We start from the raw sequence: 19,944 nt of genomic DNA, 5'->3' as shown, positions 1-19,944 counted from the left end.
CTAGGGCCCTGACTCATGAAGTGATGTGATCATGTGGGAATCTGTTTTCATTTACAAAAGTAAGCCTCCTAGCCTGATGGTTAGGAAGAAAAGCTTGAACATGTGAAACAAGTGTAATCAATGCAGAGAAGTCTGCAGACAGCCTGCCAATGAGGTGCTAACTCCAAGATCCACTGCTCTGTTGGAGTTCTACCAATGACACTCAGCAGAGGACATTCTGAGCAGCAGGAGGAGAAGACTTCAGTGAGCTACATCCAGTCAGATACATCCAAGCTGCTGAAGTAAGTATTGGGGCACTTGCCTGCTGTCATCCCAAGGGTAAAGAAGGGACCCTTACCATCACAGGGGGAGAAGGCCCCTGCTGCTCTTCTGGGAGGGAAGAAGGGGCCTTATCTGTATGCAGTGTCCTTCGTTATTGGTATTTACCAGTTTTCACCTGAATTTTGGCTTTTTCAGGACCCAGGAATTTTTCTTATGGACAGGTCTGTGCTAAAGGGCCACTGGGGATAGGAGAGGGCTCTGTCCCGAAAGGAGGGGGGCATCAGTTCTCACAGGTTGTAAATTTCCACTCCCCGCTTGACCCTGGCCTTCAACCTGTCCCCATTTCCTTCCTCTGCAGTGGACAAGAGGAGAAAGGAGAAAGGCATAGAGCCTGGTCATCGGTCCTGGTGAGTAGCGGGCAACCCCCTTCATCTGGCCCCCCTGGCACCAGGTACCCCACTCTCATTGACCCTGCCTCCCGTCCTCCCCACCCCTGACCTCCATGAGTACCAGTCACCCCTTCCCACCACCTGCTGCCCTTCATTTTCAGTTTTTCCGATTTTTTTCTGTTTTTAATTATTTTTTTTTAATACAACTCGATAAATTCCCAGGAAATGGGGAAAATTAAAAAACCCTGAAGGGCCTTCCCTATGTGGGGTCTCTGCCAGGATCACTAGAAGTGGTGGTGGAGCCAATATGGGGTTGCAAGGGATGGAGCATGGAGAGGTCCATGTCCTAGCGTCCCTCTGGCCTCTAATTCAGCCCTTCCCTTTTTAGCGTAATGGCTCCTTGTGAGCTAGTGCCAGCTGATATAGATAGCTCAGGATGGCGGGAGCACAAATGTATAGTAGAGCTGTCTTCCCCCACTCCCGTGGCCCAGCTTGGGCACTGAACAAAGAAGCACTGTTCAGCCAGACTTGAGAATCAAAGCCATTATTCCTCCCAACAGAAAACACTACTCCAGCCTTTTTTCTCAGCTCCCCCAATTGCTTTAATTTAATACTGAATCTTGTTGTGACTATTATTCCAATATTTCATTTAATACATATCTGATAATATGTTTTGGCAGAATTTATAGAGTACTATCTAGTTTTTCCATAAGATACTAGATATGAGCTAAATGAAGTGGACGGCTGAAATGGACATAACCACATTCTATTCATCTGAACTCCTGTATATACATCTTTCTTTCATATTTACTAGGTAAAATGCAGTAATTATACAGAAGGGGATTTGTATACATGACTGCTTTAGCAATTAATACATGATCAGACAGATTAATAATATGGTCAGGCTTTAGTGCATTTTTCCTCTTCATATCCTATATAACAGAGCCTTGGATTTCTATATGCATTACCTCAAATTATGTACAATTTTAGCCCTGCATAAAAGCTTTTTTTCTTACTAAAATCAGGCAGGGAACTAGCAAATGAGTTGGGAGGCATCTGCGTTTTGAGAGGAATTCAGTTAAGCAAACATTTTTCAGAAATGGATTTCAAGTAGTTTGTTGCCTGACCTGGTTGTATTTGAAGTGTTTGTTTTCATTTTGTTTATTCGCATCTGTGCTCATGAAATTCAGTAAGAGAAATGAGAAGAAATGTTTTAAAAAAAGATTCCTGCCCAGCTGCTTTAACTCCTGTATGCAGTGGTGGTATAGATGTGTTGGTCCCAGGATATTAGAGAGACAAGGCGGGTGAGGTGATATCTTTGATTGGACCAGCTTTTGATGGCAAGAGAGAAGCTTTTTGAGCTTACTCAGAGCTCTTCTTCAGTCTGGGAAATGTACTCAGAATGGCTACGGCGACACTACAGCTTAAGTTGACATCAATTATGTTGTTCGGGGGTGTGAATTTGCCGCCCCCGAGAGACATCATTTATGCCGACGTAAGTGCCGGTATGGACAGTGCTATGTTGGTAGCGCAGTTTCTCCCTCCGACAGAGCGACCACTGCTCGCGATAGGACGGAAGTAATTAAGCTGACAGGAGAACTGTCTCCCGTTGGCTTAGCACTGCTACACTAGAGGGCTTATAGCAGCCCAGCTGTATTGGTGCAGCTGCACTGCTGTAAGCTCTCTAGTATAGCCAGAGCCACAGTCACACCTAAATACAAGGTGGAACAGATTGTTTAGCATAAGTAGTTAATATATATTTCAAGGTATCATTCAAGGTAAATTGGCCTGTTAACATTTCTCCAGTCATTGGGAGGGGTGGGGAGAGAAAACTTGGGGGGAAAGAGATTAGAGGGTTACATATAGTTGTAATAAGCTATAAATCCAGTGTCTCTATTTGATCCATGTTTTTAGTGTCTAGCAAAGTCTCTATTTGATCCATGTCTAGCAAAGTTATGAATTTAAGCTCTTGTTTTGAAGGTATTGTACAGTTTCCTTTGAGGACTAAGACTGAGAAGTCCGATACAGAGTGATCACTTTGTGAAAAGTGTTCACTCACAGATGACAGGGTACTTTTGTCTTTGATCAATTTTCTGTGTAAGTTCATTTGAGAGCATAATGATTGTCTCGTTTCACCCACACAGTTGTCATTGGGGCATTTATTGCACTGGGTAGTGTACACCACATGTTGTGTATTGTGGGGGGAGTTCATCACAGCTGTGGAGATATGTCTACAGGTTTTGCTTCCATTGTTCTGACAGAGTCTGGTGCCACTTTGAGTTGGTGTGTCTTGGTCTGTGGGGAGCTTGCTTTTGAGGATGAGCTTGGAGATGCTGGGCGATTGTTTGAAGGCCAAAAGGAGGTTCAGGAAAGATTTAGAATTATATTTGAATGTTAATCAATATGCATAAATAAGTGAAAATTGCCTATTTTGTGAAGCAATTTGTGTCACCATGCTGATAAACAAATGGGAGTTGGCCCAATCATAATTGCTTACCTAGCTATAAGCCTACTTTATCTGTCAAAGACTTTGGGTCAGGTGTGCAGACAGCCAGTCAATGAAGTGTTCACTCCCAGATCCACTGGATTTGCTCCAGAGCGACCCCAGAATCACTCCAGAGAAGAATTTGGCCTTCAGTAAGTCCACACCATTTGCATTTTTCCCTCTGTCCTTTAGCTACATGTGTTATTTTGTTAAACCAAGTGATCAGTGAAATTTCACACTTTTTAAACAAATACATAGGATTTTCCATTATTATTTGGCACATCAGCATGGAATGATTAACTAGAGACAGAAGTAAAATAAAAAAACCCAAAAAACAAATACATTAAAATTGTCCTGAGAAACTCAAATGCGTGATGCAGACATTATCATTTTACCTGAAGAATGTAAGTGCAGTAGCATGTTTGCTTGTTCTGATCAATGGCAGTTTGGTTTCACTGGCAGTAAGATCAGGCCTCACACCAGGAAGGACCAATCCAATGTCTTTGGTCCTTCTGGCAAGTTCTCTGCTCCAAACACTAGACAAAATACATAGAAAAAAAAAATCCCTGGACTATCAGCTGATGTAGAAAATGAAGAATACTTCAGAAGGTTAAACAAAGAAATCAAGAGATACATTACTAATGCTTGGATGGATGACAAACTCAACTGTTTTTTGGTTGGTTGTTATTAAGCTAAAATCATAGAATCCTGGAATCACAGGACTGGAAGGGACCTTGAGAGGTCATAGAGTCCATTTCCTGACACTCATGGCAGGACTAAGTATTATCTAGACCATCCCTGACAGGTGTTTGTCTAACCTGTTTTTAAAAATCTCCAATGATGAAGATTCCACAACCTCCCTGGGCAATTTATTCCAGTGCTTAATTACCCTGACAATTAGGAAGTTTCTCTTAATGTCTAAACTAAACCACCCTTCCTTCAGTTTAACCAAAGGGTTCAAAAAAGAACTAGGTAAGTTCATGGAGGATAGGTCCATCAGTGGCCATTAGCCAGGATGGACAGGGATGCGAAACCAGGCTCTGAAGTATCGCTAGTTTCTGTTTGCCAAAAGCTGGGAATGAGCAACAGGGGATGGATCACATGATGATGACCTGTTCTGCTCATTCTCTCTGAAGTACCTGGCACTGGGCACTGTCGGAACACAGGATAATGTTCAATTAGGATGAAATAAAGCAAAGGAAAATTTAGACTAAATACTTTGGGGGAGAGGGGAAATCCTCAGTAGATAGTGGAAGTGGCAAAAGAAAAAGACTTTCTGCAAGTGCCTTATGGTGTGACTTCCAGATATCATATAGGAGAAAAAGATAAGTGAATTATAAAAGAAGTCAGCTTTAAAGGGAGGTAAGGTAAAGATGAGAGCAGGGGTCAAATCTTAGCCCTATCGAAGTCAAGAGCAAAACTCCCATTGATTTCAGTGGGGCCGGGATTTCATGCCAGGAGCATTACTTCCCAGTAAATGTAGCTACAAATGCCAGACTAATATGTGAGTATAATTAATAGCAGTAATGGAGACAAGAGCCTGCAGGCTGGAAAGAGGTGCCTAATGCATAGAATGGGAGTTTTACCATTGACTCCATTGGAGTAATGATTTCATGTCAATTCTTAAAGACCACAGGAATTGCCAGATTGGATCAGACCCAAAGTCTATTTATTTCACTATCCTGTCTCCGACAGTGGCCTGTAGCAGATTCTTCAAAGGAACATGCAAGAAACACTGCAGTAGGTCTTTTGGGATAACCTGTCTGTAGCAGAAGTTTCTTCCTAATCCCCATTAGTTAAAGCAGGAGCCATTATATTAATAGACTGTGTCTGGTTAGTTGTACAGTTAAAAAGCTAATTTTCTAGTCAGAAATCATGAGAGTTTGAACCATAGGAATTATGAGTTGTTGAGTCATTTTACACACATGCATAGCTGGGAATTTTGACCCAATAGAAGCCTCTGTTAACAGCAGTTTCCTAAATTCTGCTAAAATTATATATCATGAACATTTAAGAACAAATATTTTTAGAAAGCTATAGAAATCTCCTAAAATATCTGCTCAGAATTTCTTAATTATCCTCAAGTTGCCAGCATAGCTGAACTGTGATGATGCTATGGATAACTATGGCCTTGATCCAGCAAAGCACTTAAGCATGTGCACCACGGACTTCAATGGAACTTGTCATGTGATTAAAGATATACACATGGTTAAGTTCTCTGGTGGAGGGCCTATGGAAGCCAAGTTTTCTTTCTAGTATCTCTTGTGCTGGAAGCACTAAGTAAAGGGAAAGTTACTCAGATGAGGTGGCCCCTGGAAATCTGAAAGGTGTTATGTCCATAGCTTGTTTGGAAATATGCTAGGACCTTAAAGTGGGTGGATCTCCAGGACTTCATCAGAAATCCAAAATGTTCAGCTTAAGTGTGGGTGTGCTGGGAAAATCTCTAGTTAGTCTCATTTGGAAAAAAAAAGTCTAGCTAAAATGGTAAGCATGCTGAAAACACACTGTTTTTTAAAAACAATTCTTATTAAAAGTAACAATGTCTCTGTATTTGAAGATGTGGAATTTCAAAGCTCAGTCTTTCTCTTTCAAAATGCAGTTTTCATGAGAGTGGGGAAGTAGAAATGATTTAAAAGTTTTCTTGTCTTAGTTATACAAACTATAATACAATTAGATGACTATGTGAAATGCTTTTCACAGCTCTAGGGCAAGCTATTACAAGTTTAGAGTTCAATTAACAAAAAGTTTTGTACTTATATAACAGCCAGGCACAGCGGGGGGAATTACGTTGGTAGGTTTTTTCTTTTTGACAGATATTAATTTTTCTCATAGCTCTGTAAAAAGCAACAAAAGGACATTTAATGTAAGACAGCCAGGCCAATATAAAACATGGTGAGGGACCTAGCACCATATTCTATCCCATTCTGTTCTCTTCAGGTTCTTATACTTTGCCCATGGCTCTGGTATCTGAGGCCTTTTCAGAAGAGCATTCATTAACACGATTAGCATGTGTCACATGTTCGTTCCTTTTCACCCTTTTTTGGGGGGGGATTGCATGTGGATGTTTAAAGTTGTGTTTGGTTGTCAATGTGTATTATGTATATCTGCTGTGCTGTGTGTTTGTGTGGGTGAGGGCAAGGTCAAAGGAGTGTACACCTTGCACTTGGAATGGAAAGGGAAGTTGTGTGAGGTGGTTCTTAGGTCCTGTGAGAATCCCTTCTGCGATCCTAGGGCACCCCCAGGACACTTTGTCATGGTTCCCGCTGAAGAGCCTCCAACAGCAGCCTCTCGTTTTTGGGATGACAAGTTCATCTCGCACCGACACTTACAGGCTTTGGGATTTTCAGGACGAAAAATCTCTCTCTGGGCCCCCTCCGGGTTTACACGGTCTTGAATCCAAAGCCCAGCCTCAGCCTTTGAATGTACACGACACTTTTCGCTATGTGCTTATTATTAATACAATGGGGCCCCGATTTTTTCCCGGGGGGGGGGGGGGGGGGGGGGGGGGGGGCAGGCGCGGTTGTCTGGCTGCTACTGCCAGAATCGGATACTCATGAATGGCCGGTGAGACAGAACTCTCCGTTTCCCCGCGTGAAATACGGTGACAGGGTCTCCCTGCCCTTGGGTCCGCTGATCATTTCCCCTTGTCGATTTCAGCGGCTCCCAAGTTAAGCCCTCGCTGGGTTCGTTATCCCGCCACGCACTCTGCTCCGGGCTGGCCCAGGCACCGGGCACTCAGCCAGCAGGAGAGGGGCAGCCTCTCGCTAGCTTCTTCTCTGTCGGCCCGTGTCTCCGCTCTCCCGAAAGCCGAAGGGACGGACGCCGGCTGCAGGGTTTGCTTAGCAGCGCGGCTGGGAGCGGCTCTCTCCCGCCGGACCTGCTGCAGCGCGGCCCCGGGCGCTAAGGGCCAGTGACCGGTCTGCCGGCAGCACCGCGGACAGCTCCGCGGGCGGCTCTCGCCCGCCCCGAGCCCTGGCCCCGCTGCAGCGTCCCCTCGGCCGGGCTCAGCCGGGGTCCCGGACTCAAGGTAGGAAAAGCCTCTGGAGGCTGGAAGCCCTTCGCGGCGGCTGCCCGAGCGCGGCCCGCTCGCCCGCCGCTGGCCGCTCCGCCTGTCTGTCTGTCTGGGCAGCAACGTGGCCCTGGCGGCGAGCGGCACCGCGCTCTTCCTCCGTGCGTCTTGAAAACTTCCTTCCCCGGGGCGGGGGATGTCTCACAGGCGGCTGTGCTGTGGGGAGCGGGTGTCCCACATTCGGGGAGCCCTTGGGGTGGGGGGTCATCGTACTTGTTGCCCCTGGTGTTGTCAAGGTGGGTTATTAATTTATGATGTGTCGGATTGTGCTTTATTCCCTAACTCCATTTGCTGCTTTATTGTGATCTCTGTCCCCACTGGAGTGGAAATCGCATGCCTGGCTGTAGGTAGATGGCTGTCTCGGGGTCATTTATATACATATCATCTGGGTGCTTTGCATCTTGAGTTTCCCAGAGCAGTGGTTTTCAACTAAGAGCACATGTACCCCCTGGGGGTATGACGAGGCCTTCCCAGGGGCACATCAACTCATCTAGACATTTGCCTAGTTTTACAACAGCCTGCATAAGAAGCACAGGCGGAGTCTGTATAAACTCACATTTCAGACAGACAATGACTTGTTTGTACTGCTCTGTCTACTCTACACTGACACCTAAATATGTATTTCTATCCCAGCTGATGTTGTTTATAACTATATGGTAAAATGAGAAAGTAAGCCATTTTTCAGGACTAGTGTGCTGTGACACTTTCGTATTTTTATGTCTGATTTTTGTAACCCAGTAGTTTTTAAGTGAGGGTACACAGGACAAATCAGACTCCTGAGAGGGATACAGTAGTCTGGAAAGGTTGAGAGCCACTGTCCTGGAGGGTAGGGATATAAACTGCGAGTGTCTCTGCAAGGAAAGGGTGTCACTAGTTCTGATGGCTTCATCACTGTGTTGGCACTGCAATCCTTACTGCTCACGGGAGGGTTTCACTGCACTTGTGCCTGGGTGCGGAGGTGTTAACATGGCCATTAATATAGTCATCCAGGTGTTTTATTGTCATCGTTGTTCTCCCCTCAAGAGAGGCTTGACCTGCACATGTGCCCATGGAGTTGGTGTAAGGGTTGACTACCATTAGTGCCCATGGTGTGTGTGTGTGTGTGTGTGTGTGTGGAGGTACCACTCTGGCCTGTGGGAGGGTTGGAAGAGGACATACCACTAGTGTCCATGACGGAGGGGTGGTGAAAGAGGAGGTGCCACAAGTTGCCCATGGCAGTGAAGGTGTCACTAATTTCCACCTTTCCTTGCCCTCTAGGCAAAGATGGCTGATCTCTTGGAAGACTGGGGCTTGGGCTCTGCACCCCACAACCAGAGCCAGTCTGCACTCATCCCCGCCACCAACAGGACCTCGGTGGTGTTCCAGGGCTTGCAGCTGGTGCAGCGGCTGAAGGCGATGATCATCCTGCTGTATGCAGCTGTAGTGGTGGTGGGCATGGTGGGGAACTGCTTGCTGGTGCATGTCATTGTGCGGGTGAAGAAGATGCACAACGTCACCAACTTCCTAATTGGGAACCTGGCCCTGTCAGACGTGGCCATGTGCGCCACCTGCATCCCGCTCACCCTGGCCTACATCTTCGAGCCCCGCGGCTGGATCTTCGGCAGTACCATGTGCTACATTGTCTTCTTCATGCAGCCTGTCACTGTCTATGTGTCCGTCTTCACCCTGGCCACCATTGCTGTGGACCGCTACATCGTCATTGTGCATCCCCTGCGGCGCCGCATCTCGCTACAGCTGGGCGCCTACGTGGTGTTGGTTATCTGGATCCTCTCTGGCTGCCTGGCGCTGCCAGCCATGTCTCACACCTACTACATGGAACTGGGCCAGCAGGGACTCACCCTGTGTGAGGAGTTCTGGGGAGAACAAGAGCGCCAGCGGCAGACGTATGCCCTCTGCCTGCTGCTTATCACCTACCTCTGCCCCCTGCTAGCCATCCTGGTCTCCTACACGAAGATCTATCTCAAGATCAAGAACAGGGTCGTGCCCGGTACCATCACCCAGAGCCAAGCCGACTGGGACAGAGCCAGGCGCAAGAGGACTTTCTGCCTGCTGGTGATGGTGGTGGTGGTCTTTGGAGTGTGCTGGCTGCCTTTGCACACCTTCAACCTCATCCGGGACATCAACATCAGTGCCATTGATGCCTATTATTTTAGCCTTGTCCAGCTGCTGTGCCACTGGTTTGCCATGAGCTCCGCCTGCTACAACCCCTTCATATATGCCTGGCTGCACGATAGCTTTAGGGAGGAGCTAAAGAAGTTATTGGTCTGGCACAGGAAAGTTGCTCCTTATGGGCAAAGCATGACAGTGAGTGTTATCTGACCCGCTGCCCGGCAGCTCCTCTCGCAGGTCACTGAGCTATAGTGAGCTCCCTCAGTATATTATCTCAAGTTGCAAACAGAAACAATGAGATGTGCCATCTGAATGCCTCCGACCCTGTGTGCCAGGCACAGCCAGCCAGATTCCACTTTGAAAGCTGTGGACATCAGTCCTGTTTAAAGAACATATATCTCTGGGTGAAACATGGTCTCTGCAGGCTGTTCCTCTGGGGGGGCTAGCCCGATAGAGGGGGATTGGGGATGTGTGTGTGTGTGTGTGTGTGTGTGTGTGTGTGTGTGTGTGTGTGTGTGAAAGAGAGAGTGAGTGAGTGAGTGAATTCATTTTGTTTGTTTTTCTACTTAAAATCCATTTAAAACATTCATAGATATTTGTATTGAAAAATCAATGGAAAATATTCCCCCCCCTTCTTACCTTCTGGTTTAACCTGGGTTATAGCTTATAAAGGAAATGGATGCAAGGAACATCTTATTTATAGGTTTCAAAAATTCTCTGGAAAAAAAGATTCAGTAAATGAGAATGCAACACAAATATGGAGCCCCATTCTGAGAGGTGCTGTGTGTCTGCAGCTTCCACTGTAGATTCTCAGACCCTCTCAGCACTTGGTGTATACATTATACAATTGGTAACAACTATATTGGGTGCATCCCTATCACTTTCTGTTTTTAAAAATCTGGAAAGGCTAGTGGTCAACATTTTTTCCTATTTTGTGCAATTAGAAAGATTCCTTTGTAATTTTCAAGATATTTTACACTCTCTCTGTTTCTTTCTTATTTTAAAAATCATAAAACTGTAACTATCAGTGCCCTGTTGGGCCCTGCTGTATGTAAGCACAGAAAAGATGAACAATGGGGGGGGGGAGGAGAGAACAATATAATTTGTTATAAAAGTGAGCAACATTGTTATTGGGGTTCCCTATTAAACCATCTGATGTAGAAGATCTTTCATAGGACTATATTCTGCAGATAAATGTGCAGTGTTACATGTGTTTCATTTTCTATTTTAACTACCCAGAAAAGTGGAGTAAGGACTGTCACACGAAATATAGAATCCAAACAGCATCAACAAAAAGATTAATAAAAGACACCTTTAAAAAGAACACATGGTGAAAAGTAAAAAGAGATCCTTTTATTTAGTTTCACCTCAGCCTTATTAGAAGTTGACATAAATATTGAAGTCTATAGCTGGAGCAACTGTTCCTCTTGACCAGCTGTTGAAATTACACCATGTAATGCAAAGTGTTATTATCAAAACATGCCTGTCTCTCCATCTACCTAGGTTTCTATCATATTGCCCATCACCACAGTGTCTGAGCATCTATGGCGTTTAGCATAATTGTTTGTTAAAAGACACCAGCAAGAAGTTATTGTGAATGAATGAACACGCAAGGACTCAGAATATGCAAAGTAGCAATGGGAAACTGAAATCACATTCACTCCCTGATCATGTTCTTTATTTTCCCAGCTGGGTAGTAGGATATCACTTTTGGTTGGGAACAGATGGACACAGTGCCTCAGCCAATACTGAATGCCTAGGCACATAGCAGCCACATGCTTCTTGGAGTTTTTGTTATTTTTGCAACAGATTATTTAAACATGTGTCAACACATTTTGTTTGGTGGAACATAGTGTTCACCAAAGGTGCTGAATTCTGAGCACTGGAGGTCTTATTTCCCAAAGAGGTCTAGAACAGGCTAGAGCACTGGACAAGCAATGGGAATACCTGGCCTGGATTGCCAGCTCCGCCACGAACTTGTTGGGAATGTTACTTTCATCTCTGCATCTGTTTTCACCCTGTTTAAAACAACTTTCCTCCCCCTTTAAGATCTAAGGACTAAAGAGTATAGTGTTACTATTAGGTCAGCCTGCGTGTCCATACCTATGCTTGACCTCATGCTGAGACTGCCTTGAAAGGTCTAAATTAGTGTCAGTTGTGGTGGTGCTTTTTAGTACACCTGTCCACTAGGAACTAGTCTGAGGCCACCGATTTATTTTACATATGCTACTGAAGAGCAATCAGAGCATTAACTCCAATCTTTATTGTCCTATTAGATATGTACCATTGAACTGGATGTGATACATTCCATAACCAGTCACTGATTCTCTGTGTGCTTTTTTCCCTAATCTGTCTTTCTTTAAAATAAGCAGTGATCTCTGATACGGCATGAACTGTCATCTCATTTGCGTCTAATGTGTTTGCTATTTTATCTAGGTGTGAATTAGTACAACCGATATCTAAAAATCTTTGTGGCGTTATAAATTGTAATTTAAATATGGGAATTGTGAATTAACTGAAGAGACTCCGTTTATAAAATGTATTTGAAATCAACAAGGCTGGACTTGATATTGTCACAGGATCCCATAATTTTCATGCTTTTTAAAATAAAAAAAGAACCATGGCTTTTGGCATATCTGTGTCCTTGTTTGTTTTGCTGGTGGTTAGTTGATGGGTGGGTAGTCATCTGAGCCAACTTCACTACCTGGTTAAACTAACTGTAGTCTGTGTGATGAGCTGTGGGGGAGCAGAAGCTCAGAGCAACACTGAAGTGGGACAAAGGACTATAGAAGTGGTCTGTTAGTGGAAGGTTTAATTCTCAAAGGTGTCATAAGATGGCGTACTGAAAAAATCATGGGGTCAGGAAAATTGCTGATTCCACAGTTCTAGGCCAAAATTTTTAAACTCAGCTTCCGTTTTGGCACCTATAATTAACTGATGCAAGACTGGTTTCATATTGGATCTGACTGCATAATCCTGAATGCCCATCTGAATCTTTATTCAAGTTAGCTAAATCTTTGGAGAGGTTTTCAAGGCCTTCACTTCCCACCACGAATGCCTTGCAAATTTCCTTACTAGCTGAAGACTGATAACGATTGTTGGGAGCTAGGCCCACATACAGAGGCCATCTGGTACAGCAGTGAGTCAGTGAGGAACAGCATGGTGCATGGCTGCTGATCATCACCTGCTGCCACTACATGAACCAGGGAAGTGGAGATGCATCCTAGGTTCCTGGTGATTCTCCAGTCAGATCAGATCACAATATGATCAGAGAAAAGAGGAAAGGCAGGACTTCACTGGTATTTGTGTGACTCCAACTTGGCTGATGTGTGGTCTCTCTGAGGGGGGGGGAGGGAAACAGGCTGAAGGTTTCTTGTTGGGGTCAAATTTTGACTGATCTGGGACTCGACTCTTCTGCCTTTTCCCATTAACAATCTTCTAATTTCCTAACCACTGTTATCAGGTAAGCCTAGCAGCCTGACTTTGCCATCTGACACATCTTCGAGGTTGGTCTGGTGGACTGAATTGGACAGGTAGTCTTGTTCCTATGCAGTGTGGTTGGAGCCTGGCAGGTCCTCTCCCCTCCTCTGCTTTTTCAGGGGTTGAGCTGGTGTTCCCCCTCTCCTTCACAATGCACCCTGGGCGTAGCTGTAAATATAATGGAAACAGACTTTACTGTGGTATTACAGTTCTCTTGGCACAGGTCCTAGTCATTAATCAGGGAGAAGAAAACAAATCCCACATCCAATCATCTTAGAACCTCAAAAAACTTTGTCTTGAGAGATCGCACAGTCTGGTGGCTTGGTCACTGAACTTGGGAATCAAAAGATGTGAGTTCTTTGCCTAGCTATACCGCTGACCTGCTTTATGACATTCATGAAGTTACTTCCTCTCTCTGTTTCTCTCCCTGCTCCTTGAGGCAGGGCTGTCTCTTACCATTCTTAGCACAGTGGGTCCTTGATCTCAGTAGGAACTTCTAGATACTAATGTAATACAGATAACCTCTTGTAATAACCTCGTGGTTCAAGTTTTATATCCATACTGGCTTGTTCACGTATCCCTAATTTTTAGTTGATAACAACAGTGCATCATCAGGAAGTTGCTGCTTAGTATTAGCATCTGTGGCTGTAAACAAAAATGTTGTTTAAGGGTTGAAGCTTCTCTTCTCCGCTGCAGTGACCAACGCCTTCTGCGCAGCTCAGTCAAAGCAATTCTAATTTGCAATGGGGATTGGGTTGATGGGCTGGCTGCGACGGAGCAAAACCCTCCTGTGTACGGTCCCTTGTCTGGCAATGTGTAGGAGACAGTGAGGGGATGGAGTGTGAACCGCAGATCCTTCAATTTCTCCCTCAACAGAAACATTGCTGCAGTGATTGGACTGAAAATTACCTTCATGGAGTGGCTGTACAGCCTTTCAAGAAGATGCCTCTGCCCTGCTCATCTCTCCAGCTTGTGTCCCAGTTACTCTGACCGCGTGCCAAAAATTGAAGCATGAGAAATGTAAATGCAATAAAAGGTCATCTAAAGAAATATGACAGCCCTTTACTTAGTTGATCCTAACAATAATAAAGAATGACAATCATTAATAAAAGGGTAGATTAAAAACTGATAACTTTTTAAACAATACAAAAACTGGATTTTTTTAAAAAGCAGATGCTTTTATTTAAATTAAATTGTAAAAAAGCTAATTGAAATATATTTTTCTTTTACAATATTAATGTATTTAAAATTAAATTTGACATTATGACAATCGATATGAAGGTCTAAACATACAATTATCTATTAAAATAATTTAAATTAAATACAAATAATATTCAAGTACATGTTTACTGCCAAAATTTTAAAGAAAGTCAAACCACTGAACTGACGGTAGGCACTAGCTAAGCGCCAGGAACCAGAGTTTGTTGACGTGCTAAACCAGCTCTGCCAGTAACAGCCTCTTCTAACGGTGCAGCAAGACTATTTTTTTCATTTGTCTATTTTCAGTGACTACTAGCTCATTCAAAGTTGAGAAACAAATTGGGAGCTGAAAAAGCAGAAAAGTTTTTCCTCTTCTAATCTATGAATAAAACGGAGGTGTGGAGATGAGCTCCCCCAGCTCTAAAATCTTGAATGAGATGGTGACAGGAAACAATCCATTCAGTTTCCTAATTACAGCACAGACTTCCTTTGTTTAAGAAATCAGATAGTTTAAAATGCAAAATACCTTTTGATTAACTTACTTTTTTTCTTATGCACCCAGCACATTTAAGGTAGTTGAATTGAATGATTAAAAAAAAGCACTGGTTTTGTGCATTTTTAATTGAATTCCAATTTCCATCCAAAAGCAGCTTGACACAAATCATGAGTAAAAAAATGAATCAAGTTAACCAGAAACACATCATTCAACATTTTTAAACATAAAAAAGTAAAAATGAAGAAGTTGCTACATATATGTTAAGCTATATAATTGCTTAAATAAATGTGTAGACATAGTGTGCCCTCCTGCCTACCAAAAAGAAGTATCCACGTTAGTAAAATGTAATGTAATATGTGTAATGAGTTGCAAATCAACACGTTTTAATGGTAACCAACCAATGAGACGGTCTTTCATGAGGAATGACGCTGGCAGACCAAGTGCCAGCTTATGCCATGCCCCAGTGGAACACTGACAAATACAGAGCAGGAATGAGTCTATCGCACCTGTGTGTTGGCATTGTTAAAACAGGTATTAGAATTATAAAAATGTGCTTAGCATTCAGTCTTTATTGAATGCTTGTAAATTGCTGCGTGCATTCATCTCCCTTACCACAGCTGTATCCTCTATTGTAAGCATTTGTATTATAAGCCTCTGAGACTGTAAAATCACCAGGCGGGAGAGAGAGATGTTAATTAGTGTAAAGAAGGCCCTGGCTGAAACAACCAAGGCCCATCACCACCAAAGGAACTATTGTGGAGACTTAAAGAGGCTGAAAGATCTCTGGTGTTTTACCTGCGTTAGCCCTAAAGAACATATAGAATTTTCTTATTATAGAAGCTTCTATTACTTTTTGAAATTTAAGACCGGAACTCATTTGTGTGTATGCATGTTTACCTGCTTTAACCTTGTAAATAATTCTCATTTCCTATATAATAAACTTTTAGATAGTTTATTATAGGATTGGCTGCAAGCAGTGGCTTTGGTGTGAGATCTAAAGTGCAATTGACTTGGGGTTAGTGACTGATCCTTGGGATTGGGATTAATTTAAATCAGTGGTTCCCAACCTTTTTGGCTCGAGGGCCACAGATATAATTTTTACTATCCTCAAGGGCCACCAGTCTCCACCAGTAGTTCCTCCTCTCTCCCCCCAGCCAGACGGAAGGAGTTCAGCGAGGAGGCTCTCCCGTCCCCCTGGCTGCTGCAGGGAAACCACATGCATCCTGTAGCCCTGAGTGCTCCACCTGGGTCCCTAGGCATTGGCTCCCTTTTGCAGCCCGGGGGATGGAAGATCAGTGCTCTCCTTCTTCCTGGCTCCAGCAGGGACCTCAGCACCTAGGGACCCAGGTGTAGCACTTTGCTGTGCTCCCTGCTGCAGCTAGGGAGAGGGGAGCACTGATCTCCCATCCCCTTGGCTGCAGCAAGGAGCCTGCACCGGTCTTGTTGCCCTGCAGCAACACGCTCCGCCTGGGTCCTTAGGCAGCGGCTCCCTTCTGCAGCCAGTGGGAGGGGAGCAGCGGGCCACTTTTGGCCCCCGGGCTACAGGTTGAGAACCATTGACCTAAATATTTCTATGATCCTTGGCGTAAGGAACCATCTATCACAAAGGTAGGCTTGTCTAGGTGACAAGATCAATCAGAGTACCCAAGGGGACCGTCTGACTCCATGTAACGTCTGTCATGGTGCCTGAGGAATTTACACTTGATAATTGGTTGGTGAAATCTTAGTATAGACCTCACAGGCAATTTGGGGTTTTGTGCTCTGGTTCTTCCCTGAGGCTGCCACACACATTCTTGAGTCACTGCAGGTCAGCTTGACAAAAGTACAAATGCAAAATGAAACTCAAATTGATTATTTGTTTAATTGATAAAACTTTACATGTTTCTACACCTTCCATCAAAGGATCCCCAGACACATTATCAATTGGTTGATTGTGTCTCACTGCTCTCTCTCCACCCTCTTGCAGGCACACAGTCCATACATAAGGTGGGTACTGTATTTAATATTCTCATTTTACAGATGGGAATACTGAGGAAGAGAAAAGTTTATGGCACCAATTCCAAAATAGGGTATGTAATTCGATTGGGCTTCTATGGAACTACACCGATTAACACAAACGGTGCTAATCCTAGGTGTTACCACCAGCCAAAAGGAAAGAAGCTTGAAGATAGAACAAGGATGATGAAGACCAGGCAGTCTTAAAAGCACACAGTCCCAAAGGGCTGATTCATTACAATTTGGCTTCTGAATGCCACAATCGTACACAAATGTTTCAGTGCTGAATTTTGAGCATACACATTCTTTGGTGCAGAAATAATTAATTAGTGGGTCAAACCCCCAATGTAGAAAAGAAGCAATTCCACTAGTCCCCCATTACAGCTGAGCAAATATGGCATTGCAAATAATTAGGCATAATAATCCATAGCTTTCTTTGTTTCTCACCAGGTGAATCAATGCAGTCATTAGGAAGGATGGTCCACTGGTTAGTGCACAAATCTAAGCATTAGAAGACCGGGACTCAGTTCCCTGCTTCACCATAAACTTCTTGCATTACCTTGAGCAAGTCACTTTTAGCCTCTCTGTACCTCAGTTGCCCATCTGTAGAAATGGGGATGATACTAATGCCTCCTTACCTCACAGGGGTATTATGAAGATAAGACTGAAGTGCTTTGAGGTCTATTGCTGAAAAAACACTATATAAGAACTATTTCTGATAATTAGCTGTTTTCAAACCATTTAAAATATATAATATGGTGTAACATTGTCACAGCTCTTTATTCTATGTCTAAAATATGTAAATAGCATGGAAAGTACCACTAGTGTGTGACAGAGAATTTTATTTCTAAATGACAGTACAATAACTTCTTAAGAATGCACTCTTCCTAGTTAGTTATAATGTATCAATATTTATAACTTCTATTCACCATCCAAGTAGCTGAGTCCCTCTAGTGGCATAAATTCAGCATTTTAGTAAAATTCCATTAAAAAAACCCAATTATATCAGTCGATTCAATGCTAGCACTTTTTTATGCTCTCTAAAGGACCACTGTAATCTGATCTTGGATCAGACACTGTGTACTTCCATATTAATGAGTATAAATTGATTTGTAGTCACATGGCAGCAAGTACAGAAGCACTGGAATAGACAGGAAATCCAGAGAATGAGTGATACTGATATTCAAGAACTCTAATTGCTGTAAATTAGAGACACAGAGTAAGGAGTAACAGCAGGGTAGCCAATAGGCTATAGGCTTATAAAAAAATAACCGTGAGCAAGGAGTGAAGTAAGTTAAGTGCACGGATCTCTGCTTAGCTGTAAATACACATCTTGCTGCCTCTCTTTTTCCTGGATATTTGGGAGACAGGAACCAGCACGAAAGACAGCTCCAAAACTGAGCTGGCAGCCACAGGAAAATCAAACGGCACGAAAAACCCACAACAGTAAGTATTCACTGTCTTAAATCTCTATTCATCTGCATAGATTGAATAGCAAATAAAAGAAATAACTTTAATAGATAGTGGTTTGTAGCTGATCTTTCTTAAGAACCATTTAAAGCAGCCTCTTGAGATCTGTAATTTCACCTTTGCCTTTCCAGATGACTGTTTATTTGCCTTGTGATGGCAATCTCTGGACAATGAGTAATCCATTCATTATCAAGGCTGATTAAGAGTAAGCGTGTGTACAGCAGTAACTACTTAACCCTGCTGACAGCAAACTACAAAGAACGAAAATGATGAATCCGGACAATTTAACCTCCCTAAACTTCCTCTCAGTGATTCATAGCAACACCAGCAATTTATTCTCAGGGCTCCAGTTTGTTCAGTCTTTCAAGCCACTCATCATCCCCTGCTACTCCCTGGTGGTTTTTGTTGGCATCATTGGGAATTATCTCCTCATTTATGTCATCTGCAAGACGAAAAAAATGCATAATGTCACCAACTTCCTAGTAGGCAACCTGGCTTTCTCAGACATGCTTATGTGTGCAACCTGTGTACCCCTGACTCTGGCATATGCTTTTGAGCCCAGAGGCTGGGTTTATGGACGTTTCATGTGTTACTTTGTGTTCCTGATGCAACCAGTCACTGTGTTTGTGTCTGTTTTCACCTTGACTGTCATAGCTGTGGACAGATACTATGCCATGGTATATCCTCTCCGAAGGAGGCTCACTATACCAATCTGTGCTTATATTCTGGCTGCTATTTGGCTGTTGAGTTGCATCTTGGCTGCTCCAGCCTTGGTCCACACCTATCATGCAGAGTTCCCAGAACTGGACTTCTCCATCTGTGAAGAGTTTTGGTTCCATATGAAGAGGGACCACTTAACGTATGCCTACAGCACTCTCATCATCACGTACGTGCTGCCCTTAATAGTCATCTCCTTGTCCTATCTGCGGATCTCTGTCAAACTGAAAAATCGAGTGGTTCCGGGAAACATCACCCAGGGCCAAGCTGAGTGGGACAGGGCTAGGAGGAGGAAAACCTTTCGCTTGCTGGTCCTGGTGGTCGCTGCCTTTGGAGTCTGCTGGCTACCGTTGCACATCTTTAACATGATAAAAGACATGGATATTAACCTAATAGACAAACAGTATTTCAACCTCATCCAGCTTCTGTGCCACTGGTTTGCTATGATGTCTGCCTGCACCAATGCCTTCCTTTATGCCTGGTTACATGACAGCTTCAGGGGGGAACTGAAGAAGATGTTTGCTTGGCGGAAGAAGATTGGACCTGCCACTAACTGCATTATGGCCAGTGTGGTGCTATAAATGTGAATGTGTGTGTGTTTGATTCAGTTTCAATGCATCTCCTTTCCAGTGATGAGTGTAAGTCTTTTCTGCTATTATTGATGACTAAATGTATGTTCCTCCAACATGATGTCCTCAGGACTTGACTGTGGCAATCCAGGATCCCTAAGCACAGTCCCACATGTGACCTCTGTGGCCCCCAACCCTACCGGGGCAGCAGAAGTGACATCCAAAAGAGCCCTATGCTGTTGTGGTAAGTCCCTGCACCAGATATGGAGCCTTCTGTTGGGTTGATGGGACGATTCCACCCTGACCAGTACCCCTATGCCAAAACCTCTGCTGTGGCCCTACCCTCTGCTTAGGATGATGGTAGTGAGGGCCATGCATACAAGGCTACTCTGGTAAGGAGGTAGCGGGTCTCTTCATCCAAATGAAGAGCCTTTTGCTGGTGTGCTGAACCTATTTCTGTCTACAAAAAAAATTCCCTGATGTGGAGGCAGCAGTGGTTCTGGGGGAGATGGGCACATGCTAGTCAGTCCACAGAGGCCTTGGATACAGAGGAGTAGAGATGAGGATGGGGCCTGTATGCCCTACAGGGCCCAATGCTTGGGGCTGGGTAGAAATGAGGCCAATGACCTTACAAAGACCTAATGCTTGGCACAGGATGGGGTGCTGAAGACCAAGTACTTTTGCTCCAGGGACTGGGCTGAAGA

The 19,944-nt window shown here is 44.0% G+C and overlaps 2 protein-coding genes across 2 annotated transcripts; both read left to right on the top strand.

Moving 5' to 3' along the window:
- The first annotated feature begins 8,467 nt into the window (after positions 1–8,467).
- LOC137161808 (prolactin-releasing peptide receptor-like) lies at positions 8,468–9,523 on the top strand. The gene has a single exon (XM_067561293.1). The coding sequence runs from the start codon at positions 8,468–8,470 to the stop codon at positions 9,521–9,523; it is 1,056 nt and encodes a 351-aa protein (XP_067417394.1).
- An 8,697-nt stretch (positions 9,524–18,220) lies between these two features.
- On the top strand, positions 18,221–19,252 carry LOC137161803 (prolactin-releasing peptide receptor-like). The gene has a single exon (XM_067561287.1). It carries the CDS (start codon positions 18,221–18,223, stop codon positions 19,250–19,252), a length of 1,032 nt encoding a protein of 343 aa, XP_067417388.1.
- Positions 19,253–19,944: the final 692 nt, after the last annotated feature.

This window comes from Emydura macquarii, unplaced genomic scaffold (genome assembly GCF_026122565.2).
Source record: "Emydura macquarii macquarii isolate MOO-44397 ecotype Brisbane River unplaced genomic scaffold, CSIRO-AGI_Emac_v2 contig_2372, whole genome shotgun sequence".
In the NCBI taxonomy this organism is placed as follows: Eukaryota; Metazoa; Chordata; order Testudines; family Chelidae; genus Emydura; species Emydura macquarii.
Note: the sequence above shows the minus strand (reverse complement) of the source record. Positions and strands in the feature narration are given on the sequence as shown.

Bases quoted from the DNA above. Each gene is read 5' to 3' on its own strand.
- LOC137161808 (XM_067561293.1), top strand. From the start codon at position 8,468: ATGGCTGATCTCTTGGAAGACTGGGGCTTGGGCTCTGCACCCCACAAC.
- LOC137161803 (XM_067561287.1), top strand. From the start codon at position 18,221: ATGATGAATCCGGACAATTTAACCTCCCTAAACTTCCTCTCAGTGATT.